The sequence below is a fragment of the Augochlora pura genome, chromosome 5, assembly GCF_028453695.1.
Source record: "Augochlora pura isolate Apur16 chromosome 5, APUR_v2.2.1, whole genome shotgun sequence".
Classification (NCBI taxonomy): Eukaryota; Metazoa; Arthropoda; class Insecta; order Hymenoptera; family Halictidae; genus Augochlora; species Augochlora pura.
The window spans coordinates 16,151,617-16,172,617 of NC_135776.1; the positions used below are offsets into that span (position 1 = coordinate 16,151,617).

General features: G+C 41.5%; 1 protein-coding gene across 1 annotated transcript in view; it reads left to right on the forward strand.

The window, feature by feature from the left end:
• The window catches only part of LOC144470057 (uncharacterized), a 61,067-nt gene that overhangs the window by 31,860 nt on the left and 8,206 nt on the right, over window positions 1–21,001 (forward strand). The window contains exons 3-5 of the mRNA XM_078180859.1: window positions 16,666–17,567; window positions 18,797–19,143; window positions 20,192–20,668. Coding sequence (XP_078036985.1) covers window positions 16,666–17,567; window positions 18,797–19,143; window positions 20,192–20,668 — 1,726 coding nt within the window. The remainder of the gene's footprint in view (window positions 1–16,665; window positions 17,568–18,796; window positions 19,144–20,191; window positions 20,669–21,001) is intronic.

Sequence of the window (21,001 nt, forward strand, 5' to 3'; positions counted from 1 at the left end):
GTCCCGAGATTTTCCCGTCAATTTACGAGAGCTTAATTCGCAGCCCAGAAGAAAAGAAAAATTACACGCGAATGAACGCCCCGTCACAGAAATATAAACGAAACCAAATTCTTTATTATTCCACCGAGTTTCGGTATGTCAATTTTCGTGTCGCACAAGCCAGTTTCGTAATTGCAAGCAACAGTCGATAAGATAATAACTATCCGATATCCTCGTAACTCTACAAACCATTTCCATTGTAGAAACCACAAACAAAGCGAGACTTGTCAGCGTATTCAGCGTCCGAAGATCTTGACATTTTAATGCCAGTTCACCCGATAATTGCCTCACCGTTACCAAAGCTATTAATCATCGTCACGCAACAACGGATCGGCCGGATCAGTTCGCGATAATGTTTATCGTACGGCTAGTACGCATGATCGAACCGAGAACAGCAATACCAGGACGGCGACGTTGGACATACAGGATTCCGCCGAACCGAAACCCGACCGGAAACGACACGCTACTACATATATCTCTCGGCCCATGGGATCCCGAAACTTGTTAGTCGCAACACGGTAGATCTTTTCCGCAGCTTCGAAGAATCGCCGCGCATCGTACGTGCATCGTTAACAGAGATAAATCGTCGAACTTCGCCGGCGTTTCGAAGCGGTGAACGCGCGGGGTCTCGCGTGGCCGCGTCGGCGTTGCTATAAATCTCCGCGAACGTGTTGCGTGAAGAAATTCAATTACGAATCCCCGGTCGGGGCGCCACCAGAGAGAGAGCTAGGATTTAAATTCGAAGCTAATTAAGCGAATATTGTGCACGAACTTGGCAGCCGTAGACCGAGCGGAGAGGCTCCTCGATATTACAGTCAGTCCCATAAGTATTCGTACCCTCATTGCTTATAAGAGAAATTTGTTGAAATCAGGGGACGCATGTAAGATTTGGCAACAAACTTTTTATTATGAATGAACACATGTATAAAGTTTATTTATACCAAATTATAACAAAATTGATTAACTATTGACAAAAATATATTGATTTTACTCCATCGTAGTAGGAGGAAGGAGGCTTCCTCCAAACTTTTCCTCTTCCGTCACATCCAAAAATATTAAATAAGATAAAAATATTTATTGCAAAATTTTACATGCTTCCCTTGTTTTCAACAGATTTCTCTTATAAGCAACGGGGGTACGAATACTTGCGGGACCGACTGTACGTAGTCTGCATCCGCAAACTTGTTGAATGCGGTTCGCCTCGACGTTCCCGAATCCCCCAAAAAACCGTCTGAATTTTTCTGCATTTCGACACGGTTTTCAGAAAGTTCCACTCGCCGCTCTATTTCCGGCCGAATGCAGCGCGCACTCGGGACGGATGTGGCTCGTCGAGTGGCAGCCGGCTGCCGACAGTAAATCTCAGGCAAGAGTTGAGGGAACGATAAGCGCAGAGCGGGATCCGACTTAATCCGGGCGCGGTTGCTATAACGCCGATAAGCGAGAGAGCTTGGAAATCAGGTCGGCCGAATCCGGAATACGGGACGAACGCTTAGCTCTCGTCGCGAGCCACTCCGTGGATCGGCGCATCGTATTCGCGGACTGGGGTATCTTATTGTTGGCGCAACCACTTGAATTACTAATTGGGGCCTGGTTGCTGCAATCGGAATCCATCGGGTCTTAGAACACGAGGGCGCCAGCCCCCTATCAGGAGACATTACTGGGAAAGCTCTAATTAGCCGGTCGAGGGTCCAATTAGGACCTCAGCGCTCTCTAAACGCGAACACTTATGCTGATCTTGGTCCGACAGACTTTGGCATTTCGGATTTTGATGGTTGACATTTGTCATTTCAGCTGGCGTCGAGTACTGGTTTCCTCTTGTCGAAATGGGATTCGATTGACTTTCTAGATGTCAAAGGTTCTAGAGTATTGTCTTGGAGACGTATAGTTGCAGAGACGTATGCTCCCAGAAGACAAATAGTCTAAAAGAGACATAGTCCAAAAGATACGTGGTTTCAATGATATATAATTCAAAAGATACATAGTCCTAGAGACACATAGTCACAGAGATACATAGTCTCAAAGATACATAGTGCCAAAGACATATAGTCCCAAAGACACATAATCCAAAAGATACATGGTTTGGATGATATATGATCCTGAGACACATAGTTTCAAAGATACATAGTCTCAGAGACATATAGCCTCGAAGATACATAGTCACAGAGACGCATAGTCTCAAAGACACACAATCTCAAAGATACATAGCCCAAAAAATACATGGTCTCAAAGGTATATAGTCCATACGATACATAGTCCCAGAGACACGTAGTATCAGAAACACGTAATCTTCAAGACACATGGTTTCCGAGTCACATAGTTCCAGAGATTCATAGTCTCAAAGACAAATGATCATAAAAACACAGAGTCCCAGGGACATATAATCCTAATGACACATAGTCTCAAAGAGTGGAGAAGTTATTAAGAGTGGAGAAGCTTCAATGTAAAAATACTCTGAGTAGAGAACCTTCAATTTATAGACATCTAGTGTAGAGATGTTTCGATTTGGAAACATTAAGAGTAGTGGTAATGGATTATAGTAATGCATGATTCGATCCATTGACATTCAGAGTAGAGATGCTTCGATCAATTGACATTCAGAGTAGAGATGCTTCGATCCATTGACATTCAGAGTAGAGATGCTTCGATTCATCAAAATTCAGAATACAATGCAAGGCTCTCAGCGATCAAGAATCCCGGAACACCAGCCTTACAGAGCACCAGAGTTTTGACAGCTCGGCATCCAAAAGGCCAATGCTCTCAGAGACGCAGAGTCCCTAAAGCACTTCGTATTCAGTTCCCTGAATCGCCGACGCAGATTCAAATTAATCGGGAACACATCCGGCCAACAAGCTCGCGTTTCGAACCCCGAGAGAACCGGTACGCTACCCCATTAGCCGAAGACGAGGTCCCGAATAAACGAGGGCTCATCAAAGTTCTCGGAGACCGGTTACCTAAATAGTTGTAACGTCTAGCTGACCTTAATCGTTCGAGGATGCTGGATCGAAGAGGTATCCCGAGTGGCCGTGCATCAAGTTCTCCTAACAATGGCTGGCGAGAGAGGATGGCGCGATAACGGCTCGGCGAACCCTGAACTTTCGTGGCGCGCGCGCCCTTTTCCCACGTTGTCCGAAAGTTTTCGGCGAAGTAACGAGTCGGGGGAGTTTCCTTAATGGCGGCGGACGCGAGTCACCGCGCGGTGACGGCAGCCATCGTGACGAGTATGGACCGCTCGGATCGCGATGTAAATTCTTCGGTGGGCAAAGTGGCTCGAGAATTAGGGGTTTGGGAACTTTGGATAGACGGTACACATTGTTAGAAAAGAAGGTGGCGTCTTGAAGGTGTCACATTTTGAGAGCATGGTTCTTTATGGGCGGGCGAGTTACTTAATTTTTCAGCGGGTACTTTCGCAGGAACAAAGTGTGTATAATAGCGGCTGTTATTTCTTTTTTTAGGATACACATGTGTATGTTGAAATTTGTAGTATTGTTTTAAATTTATAATTTATTATATCAATATTTTAATATTTATATAATTATTATCCCTTTGCACTCGAAGCCATTTTAAGCCTAGATCCAAAATAGCTATTTTGAACAGCTGCATTTCCATTTTATATAACTTAGATACAATTTTTGCATATGAGACTGAGTCTACTGAATCGTAAAATTGTTACGCTTTTAACAGTCTTTTAACTAGAAGGGTCTTTAATAATGTCTAAATTATGTTGGAAATGATATAACAATTTTCATTGGCGCATCAGAGGCGCGGCTCGAGTGTAAAGGGTTATATGTTATATTGTAGTATTATATAATTATTATATATTTTATTATACTATCATATAATTATTATATGTTTTATCATACTATCATATAATTTTTATATGTTATATTACTATAATTTAGGTAATGTATATTTATAATATTACAAATAACATATTTATAATATTTATAATAGATCAGCAGTAGTTTGTGCGGCCAAAGTTTCAAAAATGACATGGTCGACATTTCCAAAATGTGAAAATAAACGATAATAATGGTAAATTCAGTTTAAGTAAGCTTAGAATAAATTTTATAATACATACAATAATATGCTAATATAAAATACAAAGTTAAATAACATGAAACATAATAACAACATATATGTTATTCTAACACACAATTTATATGTATTTATATGTAATAGTAACAGTAATATAATTATATAAAACACACAAAACATAGTAATAAAAATATATATAATACTATAATACATACCTCACATACATTTCGCGTTATAATTTCATCGATCTTTACTACCGAACGTACTAATTTATGTCGTCACCGTGGAAAACGCCGCGTAACGACGGGTCCCATGGGTAGAGACTAGTTGCGTCAGTGGTCGCGCTGGTCTAGCAACCCGGCTTCGACAGGCTCGTTGAAAATTTATGGGAACAACAAGATCGTATTGCCATACCAGGGGCACCCCTGCAGTTACTATGGTGATCTCGTAATGGCAAAGTTGCGTCGGCGATCTATCGAATCTCCAGAATCTCCAGAATCCGTGGAATCTCTAGAATCCCCAGCGCCTCTCGAATCGTATTAAAATCCTGTATCGGCCGTTTCATGGTTTTCGGTTGGCGGGAGAGTGTTCGTATCGGAGATGGAAGCTCGTAGCAGAGTTTGTTAAGCAGAACGACGAATTTCTAGTAAATACGCTAGACAGAAAAATGCGCACTGTCGCCTAGCTTGCTAGTTCTTTTGTACAGTTCGTCCTATTGGTATAATTATAGTGCGCCTGTCGGTATAATTATAGTTCTTCCACCGTACCATCCTATCAACCTCTAAATATAAATATAATTACTGGTTTTACACTACACGAGTGTATTATTCCACACAACCCCTCAACAGAGTTTCGCAAATATAGGGACAAATAGAGACAAATAGAGAGAGAGAGAGAGAGAGAGAGAAAGGAAGAGTTCTACTTTTAGGAGGGCTTGGTCACGCTACCGGCGTGTAAACGATGACGGCACACGGTCTGCCGAGTCAGTCCATTAAACGTCGATATTGAACGCATAAATATTTCTTCGTATCGCCCGGTGCGAATGAAAGCGTCGCCTGCTGACGCAGAACACAGCCGCGCGTTTCAACTATTACCTGTCCTCGTTCGGAACGCTTTTTGGACGTTGTTGCGTCATCGGCGGCCTTCGCGCGACTCGGATGGATTAATATCGACGCCATTACGCGAAATAATGAGAGCCATAACGATCACATTAAAACGCGAGCGAACGATAATATGCTCGCAGGGAAGCCTGAAAACCGGGCAGCTGCTCGAAGACGCGTCGCCTGATACACCGTTAACCCCTTGCCGTACTTTGACGAGTCCGACTCGTCGTGAAAATTACTAGTAATAAACTATTGGGTATGGATGTTGTTCTGTTCTTTAAAATTTGAATCAAATTCTAATCCCTTGTTATTAATGTTTAACCTCTTAGGCACGGCTGAATTTTGCGCGGGGCTGTACAGCAATTCTGCTGTTCCCTGTACAGCAGAATTAATTGTTCAACGCGAATTACGCGGTAAATGATACGGCACTGCAATGTGTGACGGATAATGCTGTTCTTTACACGAGTACATTGAAATGAAGTGTTCGATGATTAAATTACAATTTTTTATAAAGGTGGACCCACTAAATACTAGAAAATTAATGTAAAGTAAAAAAAGTAACTCTAATATGCGATTTTTTGACAAGATCTACACTGGTACGAATTCTTTTCTAGACTGTTATTTCGTACTACGAGGAGTAAAATCAATTTTGTCATTAGTTAATGAATTTTGTTATAATTTGGTATAAATAAACTTTATACATGTGTTCATTCATAATAAAAAGTTTGTCGCAAAATCTTCAATGCGTCCCTCGATTTCAACAAATTTCTCTTACAAGCAAAGAGGGTACGAATACTTATGGGACTGACTGGATATAACATTGTCGCTTTCGAGTTCACTTTCAACGTCGGAGCAATTGGTACGTCTCCTCGTCTAAGGATCAGCAAATTTTTACCGCCAAAATTGCTGTATCGCGATTCTCGCGTCGCGAGGCCAACCCCTGGAACGGCTGCGGAATCGTGTCGGATCCCCGCGGCCGCGTTAAACCGTAACTGCGCATTCGCTTCGTAACCGATTCAGCGCACGTTGAAAGGAAATTGCGTTCGATGGGAAATGGCATAAAAGCGGTCCCGGAGAGGAAAGAACGTCGGAACACGGGCTCAGCTCCCGGATCCGGATCAGGCAAATACTTTCCGACGTTACACGTTTTGCGGAATGAACAAATATCGATCGCGACCACGCTCCCGTTGTAATTTACATACGTGGCCGAGCCGTGGACGTTATCGGAAATCATGCGGGGATAATGCTCTCGCGCCGTCGAATTCTCTAAAACAATTGTTCGTTTAGTCGGAAAATTGGGCAGAGCTTATCGACCGAGAACGAAGCTACCGAGCTGGCTGCCGCGTTTGATTTCGGCGTCCCAAGAAATTTTTATGGGACCAGGTACCTGAGTAGGTAGAACCTAGATTAATGTCAGAAATCGATTTTTAATTTTTTAAGGTTGCATTAGGTCAACCTGTTAGTGGCTTGGTGGACGGAATTAATTTTTGATGAACGAATGGTGGGGATGAGAAGATTTATTCACTCTTTTTTAACGTTTGGATGTATATAGCTAATATATATAATATTGTAATGTCATGATATATAACATTATGAGGTTAATAATTTTATATATAAGTTTGGATTATGTAGCTGTTATATTTAATATTATAACGTTATAAGTTCAATAATATCGTATATAGCTTTGGATACTTGTAGCTATTATATGTAATACTATAATATAAGTTTAATAATATTGTATATAAGTTTGGATATATGTAGCTATTGTATGTAATATTATAGGTTTAATAATACCATATATAGGTTAGGTTAGTTATAATATACTATTATATACATATATAGGAAGTTAAAGATCCACGTATTTATTAACCTTTTAACTAACATATTATAAAGGTAGTTTTTAAAATAAGTTTACACATAACACATAACTTTGACACAACCTTATAACTAACATATTATGAAGGTAGATTTTAAAATAAATTTCTACATAACGCATAGCCTTAACATATTTTATGACTAATATATTACGAAGGTAGTTTTTAAAATGAGTTTAATAATTTCGCGGACTATGATAATTTTAAAAGCATGCTCCTTAATAAATGGAACACGAGAAATTTCGTGAATGTTCGTTTTAATTATTAAAAACGGCTCTCTCTGTCTCTTATATGAAATGGTAAAGTTATTACTTATAATTTCAACTGAATAGTTAATATCGTATATTAAATCAGGAATGCAAAGAACCATGAGAGAAGTGTAATTATACTTCGTGTTACATGTACTGTGCTCTGCTGACTCGATGTCCCGCGGGATGGCACAGGGGTAAGGGGTGTGTGGGACAAGTCCACCCCCATCTCTAACGTGAGAATTGCGTTTCCCTCGCGCTTCTCTCGCGTTCCTGTCACAGTTCTCCATGCAAAACTCGTCACCTTTGTACCTCTTCACATATCGTCCTGAATGTAATACCAACGCCGCCCTCGCAGTACTATTAACTTCACTCTATTACAACGATGAAGTATTTCTCGATTTCAATCATTTAATATAAGGGGGAAAAAGAATTATTAAATGTTAAGGATATTAAATATTAAATTTAAGGTGTGAAATATTATGTTGAAGATGTTAAATATTAAATTAAAGGTGTGAAATATTATATTGAAGATGTGATATATATTAAATAAATGATATGAAATATTAAATCGAAGATATAAAATATTAAATTAAAGTTATGAAATATTAAAAACACAAGTCAGAGTCGTCAGAGTGCAGTAAAGGGTTAATACATTAACAAAAATATAAGTCAAAAAACTATTTCGGATTTAGACTTAAAATGGCTCGAAGCGCAAAGCGTTAACACTATCATATCATCAAGATATCAATTTTTCCTAAAAACAGAAAAGATATCAAACTACTAAAAATAAAAAACAATATCGATAAAATGACATACATTGACCCACCTAATACAATAAAAATCAAATTTAATTAATTCACTTTTAATACTGTAATTATCTTATCGTATTATTTGTTAATGATATATTTAACAATATCGTCTCAAGCGATACTATTTATTTCGGAAAAATACCAGTTCGATTAGCCTCTCGGCATTCCTGCCCACTGCTCGACGGGCTATTTTTCCATACAAAACCATAACGCGGCCCACTCACGCCCACGGCGGCTAATTAGACAGCGACTTTCACAGACATCGCGCAGACGAGGCCACGACGATATTTGTTACCTCGGGTTCACGCGATATCCCACGCGCCCGATGACACGCTCGTGCGCCTTGTTTCCCGCCTGTCTGCTGCACGGCGTTCCATCCCGAGGTCGAGCCCCGACGCCATGTAAAACCATTGCCGTTAAAATCCATTTGCATCCAAGCGCGGATTAATCCGCGAGCCGCACGACTGTCTTCTACCACGCGCGGTGATACGAGTCGGTCGTCAGTTGAACGTCGCTGATGTTTCAACGCGGCAGCCGAAATAGGGCGATGATGCGAATGGGTTAACGCGACGAATTATCATTCGGTCGAGCAGATAAACGGGGGAAACCTCTCTGGAAAGTGGGCAACGATTAGATAGCGTCCGCTCTTCGCGACTTTCCGCCCTTTCGTTCCGCGGCTGGCCGATCGATCGCCGGAGCAGGCTAGATCCCGGCGAACGTGACTGGTCGGTGCGATTGTTCTAAACAGAGTTCATTAGGCTGATGACGTTGATCGAAACGAGGCTGATCATTTCTACGTTACGCTCGTACGCGTGGCTTATACTTGTGTGTCTGTGTGCGTGTGCAGTCGTACGCGAGTCGGACAGGTGGTGATCGAGGGGGACGACGCGAGACGCGCGATGCCGTCGCGCATTCCGCTCCGTTACGTGCTCGTCATACCTAAACGCGACAGTCACGTTGACGCGTCGCTTTTCCGACACGCTTTCGTTCCGCGATCCTCCGGCTCCTTTTTTTCCCTTCGACGACGACGACGCCTGACGACAAGAAACCACTGGTGACGACAGCTCGTGCACAGCTCCGGTTACCTTCTAATGCGCTTACCTGTTCTTCGAAAGCGAATGATGATGGAATTCTAACCCCCCCACCTCTCACACTCTGTTTCTTTGTCTGTATCTCTCTGTAATCTTCTCTGCCTCTCTGTCACATTCTATGTGTCTTTCTATCCCTCCCTTGCGTCTCTCTCTCTCTCTCTTTTTGTTTCTAATTTCTCTCCCACCCTTCCTCTCTTTGTCTTTCAACCTTCCTTTCTCTCACGCTTTCCCTTTCTCTTTGCCTTTCAATCTCTCTCTTTCTTTTACTCATTCTCCTTTTCTCTTTGTCTTGCAATTACTCTATCTCTCTTTGCCTCTCTATGTTTCTTTCCATGTATCTCTCTCTGTTTCTCTTTCTGTCTCCCTCTGTCTTTCTATAGCTCTCTCTATTTCTCTCTCTGCCTCTCTCTTTATAATTCTCTGGCTCTATTTCTCTTTCTTTCTCTTTCAATATCATTCACTCTCTCTGCCTCTCTTTTTCTATCTTCCTCTGTCTCTTTATGTCTCTTCCTCTGTCTCCATCTGTCTCTTTATGTCTGTCCGTCCGTCTGTCTGACTGCCTAGCTTTCACCCTTCAACGACGAATTTAATTGCGTTGAAACCATTGAACATGAAGCACTCCTGTTGTAAATTCATTTCTCATCCACCGAGTGCTCGTGCTTTATACTCGATCATCCCTTTAATTAGTTTTTCCTTACGGAGGGAAATAATAATAATAATAATATTAATTATTATTGTTAAATAATATAATTAAATAATAATATAATATTTATTATTATTATTACTATTATTATTATTGTAATCGCCACGCGACCAAATATTTGGTTGGGGAAAAAGAAATACAATATTTTTTCGGTAGACGGCTGTAGTGATCAATATCTGTGTTAAAGTATCGATCAAACAATTTCAGATTTATGCTCGTTGGAATGGTGACACTTCGCACTACAAAAATTCCTTTCCTCTGGAAAGGAATCATTTATTACAAGTTGCTTTCATATGGTCAAACATTAAATTCGGATCTCTACTGTCAACAACTGGACCGTTTGAAGCTAGCGATTGACCAGAAACGGCCAGAATTGACCAACAGGAGAGGTGTTGTGTGCTTCTTAGTGATAAGAAATTGGCATCGAGAGAAGATTGTGAAAGTCGATTACAAGAGTTTTTCGCTAATAGGGGCCAAGACTTCTACGAGAGAGGCATTATGAAGGTGTCTTTAAAATGGCAACAAATTATAGAACGAAACGGTGCATATTTGACCTAAATCGGAGAATCGGAAACATGTTAAATAAAGTCTTGAAGTTCACATAAAAATAATGGATTTCTTTCTCCCCAACCTAATACGTCGCTCGCAGGAAATCGCCGCGAGCTGGTTCCTATTTTCGCGTAAGTCCGCTTTCCTCGAGCAGCTCCCCCGATAACTAGGAGATATGGAAAAAAAGAGGAACGCGCGGATGAAATGCGTGGAATGCCGTCTCTACGGCGTGCCTGGGAAACGAAGTCGCCTGAATTCTAGCTAAAAATTATTCAAGCAATTTGTCGCCGAGTAATGCTCGCTTTTTACGGCGAGTCGCGTAACAGCCGTTCTCTCCGTTCACGCTTTTCATTCGATTCGACTTGCTGACGGCTCGCCGTACGTGCCGCCGCAAGAACCCCGCCGCAATGTTTTACCGCCGCGGCACGCGATGCAACGAGATGTTTGCTTTCGAGACGACGTTCGATCGCTTCTGGTTATGATGAAGCTGTGGGAGAAAGGGGTGGCTTTCGTTTTGCGGTGGAAACAATTTCGGTACGTTTTTATTCTACGCGTGTAGAATATCATTCTACAGAGAAGATGAGTATATGGGAATGATAGTTGTATAGAAATGATTGTTTTGTTGAGGATTTTCTGGATTTTTAGATTAGTCAAATAGATTCAACAATTTCAGATATATAAGGTTACAAATTTATAGTTATTGATTGTAACAAAGACATGATTTCCCGAGTTAAGCGAAGATGATTGCTTCAGAAGAAACATAGAACCTTCGAATGATAGTCCATAAGAATTAGATAGCACCGATTCTCCGACATATCTTTATTACAAGATAGTTTTTATTTTATTATGGACAATTTATATTACCTATGTTCATTTTATTTTGTTCATTTATTATAATATGTCGAGGTTTTGACGGAGAATTATTGTTCATGATTGAGGATCATGATTCTCCGTCATAAACCTTGATATATTATAATAAGTAAATAGTATAATATATGAATATTATGAATGTAATGATAATATATAATCAAATTAATATTATATAATATATAATCAACAATTCGTTTATTACAAATAATGTTCCCTCGGGTTCATTCTGGGTGCCCAGGGGTATAATAATAATTTATAAAACATAATTTAAATGAAATGACAATATATAAATATATATAGTATGTAACACAATAACATAATACATAAAAATTATAAATATTACAAATACAATGATTATATACAATATATAATAATAATATAATAATATAAAACACAATGACATAAAGCTATACATCATAAAAGTTAAATATTATAAGAACGGCGATCCTAAAAAGCCCCTTTCCAAAAGAAACGCATCCGATAAACAAATACAACCAGTAAAGATTGCCACGTAGCCACTAATAAGGCGCGATGATGCGGCCGAATTGGCACGCCAAGGTCTCGGATCACTGGAATTCCGCTTGTCGCGGGGAGATGATTACAGCGAGAGAGCATCGAGTCAAAAAATGTCGGGGATCACGCTCGAAACGAGTAGGGAAGACGACCAGCGATTCCGAGTCGCGTTTAGGATGCACAGTCGTCAGAGATCCGACGAGTTTCGCAAGCGATCCGAACGGAAGTTTCAGCCTCCGGGGAGCCGGAGAGCTCATTAAATCCTCGACGAAGCGGGGCAGGAAGGGGCGGCGGGCGAGAAGCGTATGCCTCCTCGAGGAGAGCGGTGATTTGCAATTGAGATCGCGCCGGTTAGAATGACGAAAATATGAAATTTAAATGACGCTCGTCGCCGCCCGAAGCCCGCGGAGCCCCGAGGTCGCGGCTTTTGCGCGAAAAATATTTCCCTTTCGACGAGACGAATCATCCTGCTCCGATGCTTAATGCCTCGAACGAGTTTGGCCAACTTTAATGTGGAAGAAGATCGATTGCGAAGATTCGGCAGTGAGTATCCCTAATCCGGACCTAACCCGCGTTATCCAACAGAAATTACCGTAATCCTTTTTTTATTATATATAAATTAGTATATTATATTATTATTGTATACAATTTATATTATTATCATTATATATAATTTGTATTATTACAGTTATATTATACTTATTATTATATTATTATTATTATTATTATTATTTCTGCATGTTTGGTTTACCCCATTAGCAACCCTGCATTTCGATCGATAAATGTATTTAATAAAATTAGTTCTAAACGTTCTATTCTTACAATAAATAAATATTGGCGTTGCAGTGAAAGTCAAATATCGACAAAAATAAATGAAATATTCTAAACTTATTCTTAATAAACATTACGCAAAAGGCATTCACAATCTAATGATAACATGTAGAAATAATGAACATGTTCGAACAAAATTTTTTCCTGTATTCCTGTAATCTCTCGGCAAGTATTTTAAACAATTCTAAACAACTGCCGTTTCATTTCGTTCGTCACAAGTTAATTTATAAAAATGATAGTCCCATTTTCATCAGTCAAAATTTCTTATACGAATGAAATAGAAGAATAAATGCTATAATTTATTATACTTAATAATATCATTTATAATTATGTTTACACTATCATTTATAACAATATTTATACTATAATTTATAATTGTATACACTACAATTATGTCATTACATTAACTCATATTAACGCGCCGGTTTGTTGTTTCTGCTGCTGTTCGATAGTGACAGTAATATTAACGACAATAAAATTATGGTTCGCCCATGGGGACTCAACGAGGAGAATGCACCGGCACGGTAATCTCTGGCTGTAAGTTCCGTCGTCTGACGGAAACGCGCCCGTGCGACGACGGGAACTGTCTTACGCCACATTAACGTGACCGCACGAACGAGTTAACAGCATCAATTTATCGCCTGCCAACCTGAGAGACCATTGTTCCACTCCGCCGCCGCCAACTGTTGCCGGCTTGCGAACAATCCCCATCAAATTATCAATAACCGATGCAATACTGTTTGCTGGCAAACACGCCGCGGTTTTATGCATCGAAATTCCGAATACTGCATATATGCGCCGCCGGCATATCCGGTGCTCCCGTAATGAATAGATCCGCACGGAGCTTTCAACCAGTCGTACCCATTGTTCGCTCTTTCAAGCCTCCATAAACGACGTAAATGTATTTTTGCAACATGTTCTGTTAATACAATTTTTAATTATCGAGGCGCGGTCTGTGGCTGGTATTAGGTTGGGGAGAAAGAAATCCATTATTTTTACTTGAATTTCATGACTTTATTTAACATGTTTCCGATTGTCCGATTTAGGTCAAATATGCACCGTTTCGTTCTATAATTTGTTGCCATTTTAAAGACACCTTCATAATGCCTCTCTCGTTGAAGTCTTGTTGGCCCCTATTAGCGAAAAACTCTTGTAATCGACTTTCACAATCTTCTCTCGATGCCAATTTCTTATCACTAAGGAAGTTTTGCGATGCAAGATAAACATGGGAATCGCTTGGTGCCAGGTCTGGACTATATGGTAGATTCATCAAAACGTCCCAGCCAAGCTCCTGAATTTTCTGACGAGTCACTATAGACGTGTGTGGCCTGGCGTTGTCTTGATAGCACACAACACCTCTCCTATTGGCCAATTCTGGCCGTTTCTGGTCAATCGCTAGCTTCAAACAGTCCATTTATTAACAGTAAAGATCCGAATTCAGTGTTTGTCCATATGGAAGCAACTCGTAATAAATGATTCCTTTCCAGGGGAAAGGAATTTTTGTAGTGCGAAATGTCACCTTTCCAACGAGCATATATCTGAAATTGTTTGATCGATACTTTAACAGATATAGATCACAATAGCCGTCTACCGAAAAAATAATGGATTTCTTTTTCCCCAACCTAATATTTCTGCGCAAATGTCAGGTGAATGGACGCTTCGATTTTTATATCGTGAAAATATTTTTCGCGTAGAACTTCTTCGATCGTCGCGTATTTCCGTTCCGCGCGGTTTGGTTTTATGGGGATGAAAGTCGGGGGACTAGTGTTTGCTCTGCAAGCTTCGTCGGAGATGGACGCGCGCTGTTGTTTGCTGTTCGATTAACATATTAGCTGAGGCAATTTCAAGATTGTGGTTGAAATATAGTAAATACTGTTGATAATACGAAAAATATATATATGCGTGTTATGTTATTTATTGTTTTAAGAAATAGTATTAAAAATTAATACTATGGAAAAGTAATAAAAGGATATATTAAAGTATATATTATGTACTATTAATCATATTAAAAAAATACTATTAAAAAGTATTAATAGTAGTGACATTATAAATACTATTAATACATCATTAATATAAAAAAATATAAGCATATATATTTTATATAATTCATAGCACTTATATTTATATATATATTTTTTTTATTATCAGTAGTATTTACGTATATATATATAATGCATCCTTCTATCGACATTAACTTAAACATTGCCATTATTTCCATCATTCTGTCATTTTACATACATTTTTATAGCATTGCTTACTAATTCGCTAATATAAATACGTTCCAGTTTCTAATAAATGGTCAGTGAAATAATTTCCCGAGTGCAAGGTGTTAAAAAACTAAGTGACAATGCCAGAAAGCTATTAGTAATAAATAAGCCGCGTTACATATAAATCTCACTCTTACATATAAATCTCACTCTTCATATAAATCTAATTTGCAAATTCGAATCGTTTCGATCGGAGTCCGATGAACCCATAATCAGTCGACGTAAAAATGAGGATGACGACCGACTTCCAAGGGCGATTTCGGCGCTAGGTAGAGATCGCTCTCGTTAAATATCCCGTCTGAACGGGAGCCCATCAATCGGCTGGCCCGGGGAACATGCGGAATCTCGAAACAATAGAATCGACGTGAACGCATCGATGATTTCCGTGACGCAGGATGGTGGCGAGATCGTGCGGGAAGCATCGTTGAAACGTCCGGCGCAAATTGGATCGTTGTTCCATACATCTGTCAAGGATTTTCCATTTTACCGAAAACAACGGGAATTTGTTTTTAAGAGGAATCGATCCGTCGTTCGACCGCGACCGATCTCGAAATTTTAACTTTCGCGCTCTTAACTTTGCGTTGGTAACGCCGTACCAACAACTCGACTTCACTTTATCTCGAAAACGTGCAGGTAGGAATCGTCGTATTATGTAGGGTGTTCCAAAAAGTGACTCGTATTAGGGAAACGTAGAATTCCCGAGGTGATATCAAGCAACTTTTTCATTTACAAAAATGTTCTACGAGGCGCGGTTAACGAGTTATTGATGAGAAACGGTGACCAATGAGAGGTGAGATGGATTGACGCGAGGCGACCGAGCTAATGAGCGTTGCTCGCTCGTTGGCTCGACCGTCTCGCGCCAACTGATCTCGCTTCTCATTGGCTACAATTTTTCGTTAATAACTCGTAAACAAAGCTGCGGAGAAAATGTTTGTAAAGGAAAAAGTTGCTTCAAATAATCCTAATTGTTAGATATTTTCAGGGTATCTTATCCTAAAGGTGTCTCAAGAAATTGTCTCAAGAAATAAATTCAATAAATTCGAGGAAAATCATGACACAAATGATCTAGCCTAGTGGTATCACAGGAAAGAGATATTAAAATTGTTAAAAATAAATAACAGTGAAAGAACTCTCCTTTAAACCAACCAAAGCACTCAAAACAATTAAGAACTGCTGCTAACCACATTGTTAAGTTAAGCGTCAAATTAACCCCTTTTACTATGATTCCTTTCATGTTGTGTCAAATTAGTAACATTCATGTTTAGTAGACCATGCGTGAAATCTTTATCACGTCTCGTTATTATAGCGCAAGGGGTTAAAAGGAATTAAAGGGTTAAATTACCCCACCCACTACTAACATGATTTACGTAACCCGACGACCGCGTCGAATGCACTCAGTTTTCAACTTGAACGGAGCCGCCGCTCGATTTTTCCGTGGCGGAACGAGCGCTGTTCAGACTTGTCGAGACCTGGGCTAATGCGCCGTGGCATCCGACACAAAGCAGCAAAGATTCGACCCTATAGACGCACAACAAGCCGATGAATTATTCATCCCGCGTCCTTTCCGCTCTACATAACCCGGCAGCGTCGTAAACACTCGCGTCAACTTTTCGTAATCCGTGAAACATCGGCGCGCCGTTACCGCGAACAATGAACCGCGATAGAAAAGAGACCCGAGCAGCTCGCGACCGGAGCCGTCTATTTCAAAAGAGATCTTTCCGGTGTTGCAGGCACACGGCGGTGGACGAGGGTTCGCCGGGATCAGTCTCGAGAACTCTGCCGGTTCCCCAGGACCCGAGGGACGCTCTGGACGCGTCGCCGGACGCTCCGAGGAACATCGTTTTCCCATTAGACTCTAGCTCCGGCGAGCACTTCTCCGCCGTCCGCAGGTTCGATCTGCGGAGGCCGGACACCGCTTTCCAATACTCGGAGAAAGCCGCGAGACCGTCGGATTTCGGCGTGGAGGTCCGCGATCTTCCCACCTCGCCGGACGCTGCGATCGCCGAGCGAATCGCGCGAGACACGCCGGACAGCTTGGCTTCGAAGCGTCGGTCGTCGCAGCGATGCAACGACGCTGACAGCGAGCTGATAACCATTAGGCTACCGGAGACCGAATCGAAGGACCAGGAGGACTCGTCGGCGTCTTCGTCGAGCCCCGAGGACGCATCCGATCGCGAGATCCTCGAGGTTCGCAAGGACAGCGCCCTGTTCTTGGAGGAGGCCGAAGGACTGCCGACGCTCCGCGAGATCCTCAAGTCCAGGGGCCCGAGGATCATCAGGCCCAGAAGAGAGAGCAGCGGCTACGCGAGCAATCTCGGCACCTTCGACGAGGAGAGGCGCGGCTCGACCGCGGACGCGCTGCAGGACCTGTCCTTGTTCCTGAAGGAGAGACGCGTGTCCTCCACCGGGCCCAAGCGCTTGAACTCGAAGTTGATCGCCGGCAAGGCGGGAGACAGCCTCGCCGAGGAAACGGCGCTGGACAGAATGCCGACCACGGAGGTGCACCGGAAGCTGTCCAGCACCGGTCTAGACATGCCCAACATCGAGGAAGTCAAGGAGCTGTCCAGGGACGAGTCGGCCGCCAAGGATAATCTGAGCACCCTCTGCAGCCTGGCGGAACGCGTCAGCGTCGGTGAGCAAAGATACTTGTACCATACGTTTTCCGTTTTCGATTCTTGCGCTCGGCAGCTTTTCCTAGACCTGGTCCAGTCTGTTCTTGGAATGAAAGAGAATGATAAATTTGTTACGTGCTTAGTATTTTTGTTACGAGTGTGTCGAACGTAGGGTAACGTTAACAGCAATTGTTTATTAACAATATCGCACAGCAACTTCCCACGACTTATGACAATTAACCCTTCGCACTCGAGCCAATGAAAATTGCTATATAATTAACAAAATAATGTTGACATTATTAAATACCGTTCTTGTTAAAAGCATAACAGTTTTACGAGACACGAGACTCAATCTCATACAGCAAATTATACTAAGTACTATACTACAGCTGGTCAAAGTAGCAATTTTGGATCTAAGCTTAAAATGGCTTCGAGTGCAAAGGGTTAATGAATAAAATAATAGCAATGGTGACAACTACGGCAAAACTTAACGACACGCGCGAGTTCGCAGGGTGACGGACAATACTATGTGTCGCACCTTTGCTCGACTTCTGACTTCTCTTTCTGTCTCGCCGTCAACCAATCCGCGTCCAAGTTTCCTCTCAGAGCAAATTACAAAACTTTTGCTTAATGTCTTAAACACAGTCCTTCTCTCAGTCTTTTACTCAGTCTTTTAGACAGTCCTATTCAGTCTCCACAGATTGACCCCCTCCCGTACCATTTTCTTTACAATTGTTATGACTATAATTATTTCGATCGCATTAATTTCTTAGAAGGAAAAGAAATTTTATATTTATCGTGTCCTCAAACTCGTCTGTTTAATTTTTAGTGATGAGAGAATAAAATTAGATTTCTACTTAAAGGAACAGATAAACATTCGTGTATATAACTGCTTATTATTACAAATCTCCATCGCGAGTATGACTCGTTAAAGTATGGCATAGGGTTAAGCCTCGGATCTCATAGCTCATATCGCTCGTCATTTCTCGTACAGTCGGCCATGGCTTTACAACTCGAAAGATAATTTGATGATCGAATGCGGGGCAACGATATCAGGTGGTCGCGCGCGAGTCACCCACAGCTGTTCTCCAAGATGCCTCGATTCAACGTCTATTCAATCGGGCCCCCAATCTCCCGGCCATCGCAATCTTCTCGAGAACTTCTTTCGATACCTCGTCGATCTTCATCTGCCGCGAACTATTACGGAAAGTTCCGCGGTGGATTTTATAGAACGCTTATCTGTCCACAGAGGATGCGCGGTGCCAGCCGGAACGCTCTTTGGATCTCCGAGCTCCTCCAAAATCGGACACCGGAACCCTCGAGGCATCAAAGAGTTGCGTCACTACTGAACACCGAGATCAATTCGTGGGCGGCGGCGGCGGAGGATCGATCGATCGCTCCTCGACATCTTCGACACCGCAGAACCCGATAGTCTGTCTGGAAATACCATCGAGCGATCGGGACATGGCAGCGGGGCCCGGCCAGTCCCGGGATCGATCCAGGCTGAGCATCAACATCGAACAGTTTAAGGTTGACGGGACATCCTCGGCGCACGCCAAGGACGAGGAGTCGAAGAATCTTCCTCGGACGGTGAAGGTACGCTCCCAAAGAAAAAGACAGCACGCGCGTGCTATCTTTTATTTCTCGTGTTATAATTATGGTATAAGAAATGTGCCAATGACACGTGATTTTGAATATTAGTTTGCACATCAGCTTTGCAGGCAATTTCTCTTGCGGTAGCATTAGAATTAGATGCAGCACGAAGTATATTACTGTTGTGTCACGGTGCGATAGGGTTGCTGGCCTTTCAATGCTTTTCCTTTTACCGTAGTTATTCACATCTTTTAATACGTTATATACAGCTTTTCTGCTTCGACCAATTTCTTTTGCAATTTCAGTAATCGTTACTTTCCGTTTACTTAAAATAAGAATTGCGTTTATGTCACTGTCAGATAATCTTTTACCACGGCCCATCACGACATGCGACAGATACCAATATTGAGAAACACTGAACACCGAGTGACCACTTTAACTTCCTTAAACCTCGCGACCTATTGAAGACAATCAAAATAAACCTTGTGTGTGCTATCGGTTTGTCTCTGTCTATGCGTGTGTTTTCATTCTTCCTAAGAGAATATCTCGTAGAAATTCCAATATAGATGGTGTTTACATATTAGTAGAAGGTAGTCTTTCTGTATCATTGGCACATTTCCATACTCAAATTAAGATTCATCAATCCTCCATGAAATAGTCTATAAAAATTTCAATGATTATAAAATAAAAAAGCATGACTGTTAGCAAACCTGTCAAACTGCGTTCTCTACAATTACAAAGTAAATATAATTAACAATATACAACAGTCCACTGTTACCTATTCCCACATCTTATAAAATCATAATATCTCAAAACAATTGCAAAGACTCAACACAGTGCTCGCAAATTAATTACCAATACCCAATAAAAGCATATTTCAAATTGAAACAATTCGACAAGAAAAATTGCCAAACCGATCAATCAATCTATAATAGTGCTACAGCGGCGAGATCTGAACTCCCGACGTTATCATAAATTATCTGAAGCCGGGTGGTAGCATCACGATGCTGCCTGCCTCCGATCTCTTTAAACGTTGAGCTGTCGCTGACAGGTGTACCAGCTGCTGTCCACCCAGTCGGAAGACAGGACCGACAGAGAGCTGTACTTAACGGATAGGAGGATATCGCTGCAAATATCGAAGCACGATGACCCGCAGCAGTCCATAATGCTGACCGACGAGTCCAAGGACGAATTGTCCTCGCAACCGGGAAGCACGTTGACCATCAGCACGAGCGTGTCCAGTGATATGAACACTCGTCTCTTCGCCGACATCACCGACGATTCGACGGCGAAGAAAGGGTCCCTACCTTCGCCCGTGGAGCCAGCAACCGGACAAAGGTTCCTCGGCGACTCCGGCATCACGGTCAGGCCTATCTATCCTTACTGTCCTTATTCGCCGTACGGCAGTCCCCAAGGATCGCCCAGGAACAGGAGGAGACCGCTCAGGGAGAGCAGGAGGGTGTCCATCGACAACAGGCAGGGCGCTTTGCAACTGAACCAGTACAAGCTCTTGGACAACATCGGACAGGTTGATATTTCTTGAGAATCTACTATAGAATACTTTTTCAATCTTTCGGCATATTGGACGAAATCGTCTGTACTTTTTCAAGATATTATAAACATTGGACAGGTTGATATTTCTTGAGAATCTGATATAGAACACCTTTTCAATCTTTCGGCAAATTTAATCTTTCGAAATCGTTTGTACTTTTTTCAAGATATTATTAACCCTTTTAGTGCTGAACAACGATACATCGTTGTTGCCTACTCGAAAAATTTTTTTACTAAATAACAATTTCATTTATTTATTTGTTCTTCCTTTTGGAATCTGAATTGCTTGCAATGATAATGGAAATGAAAT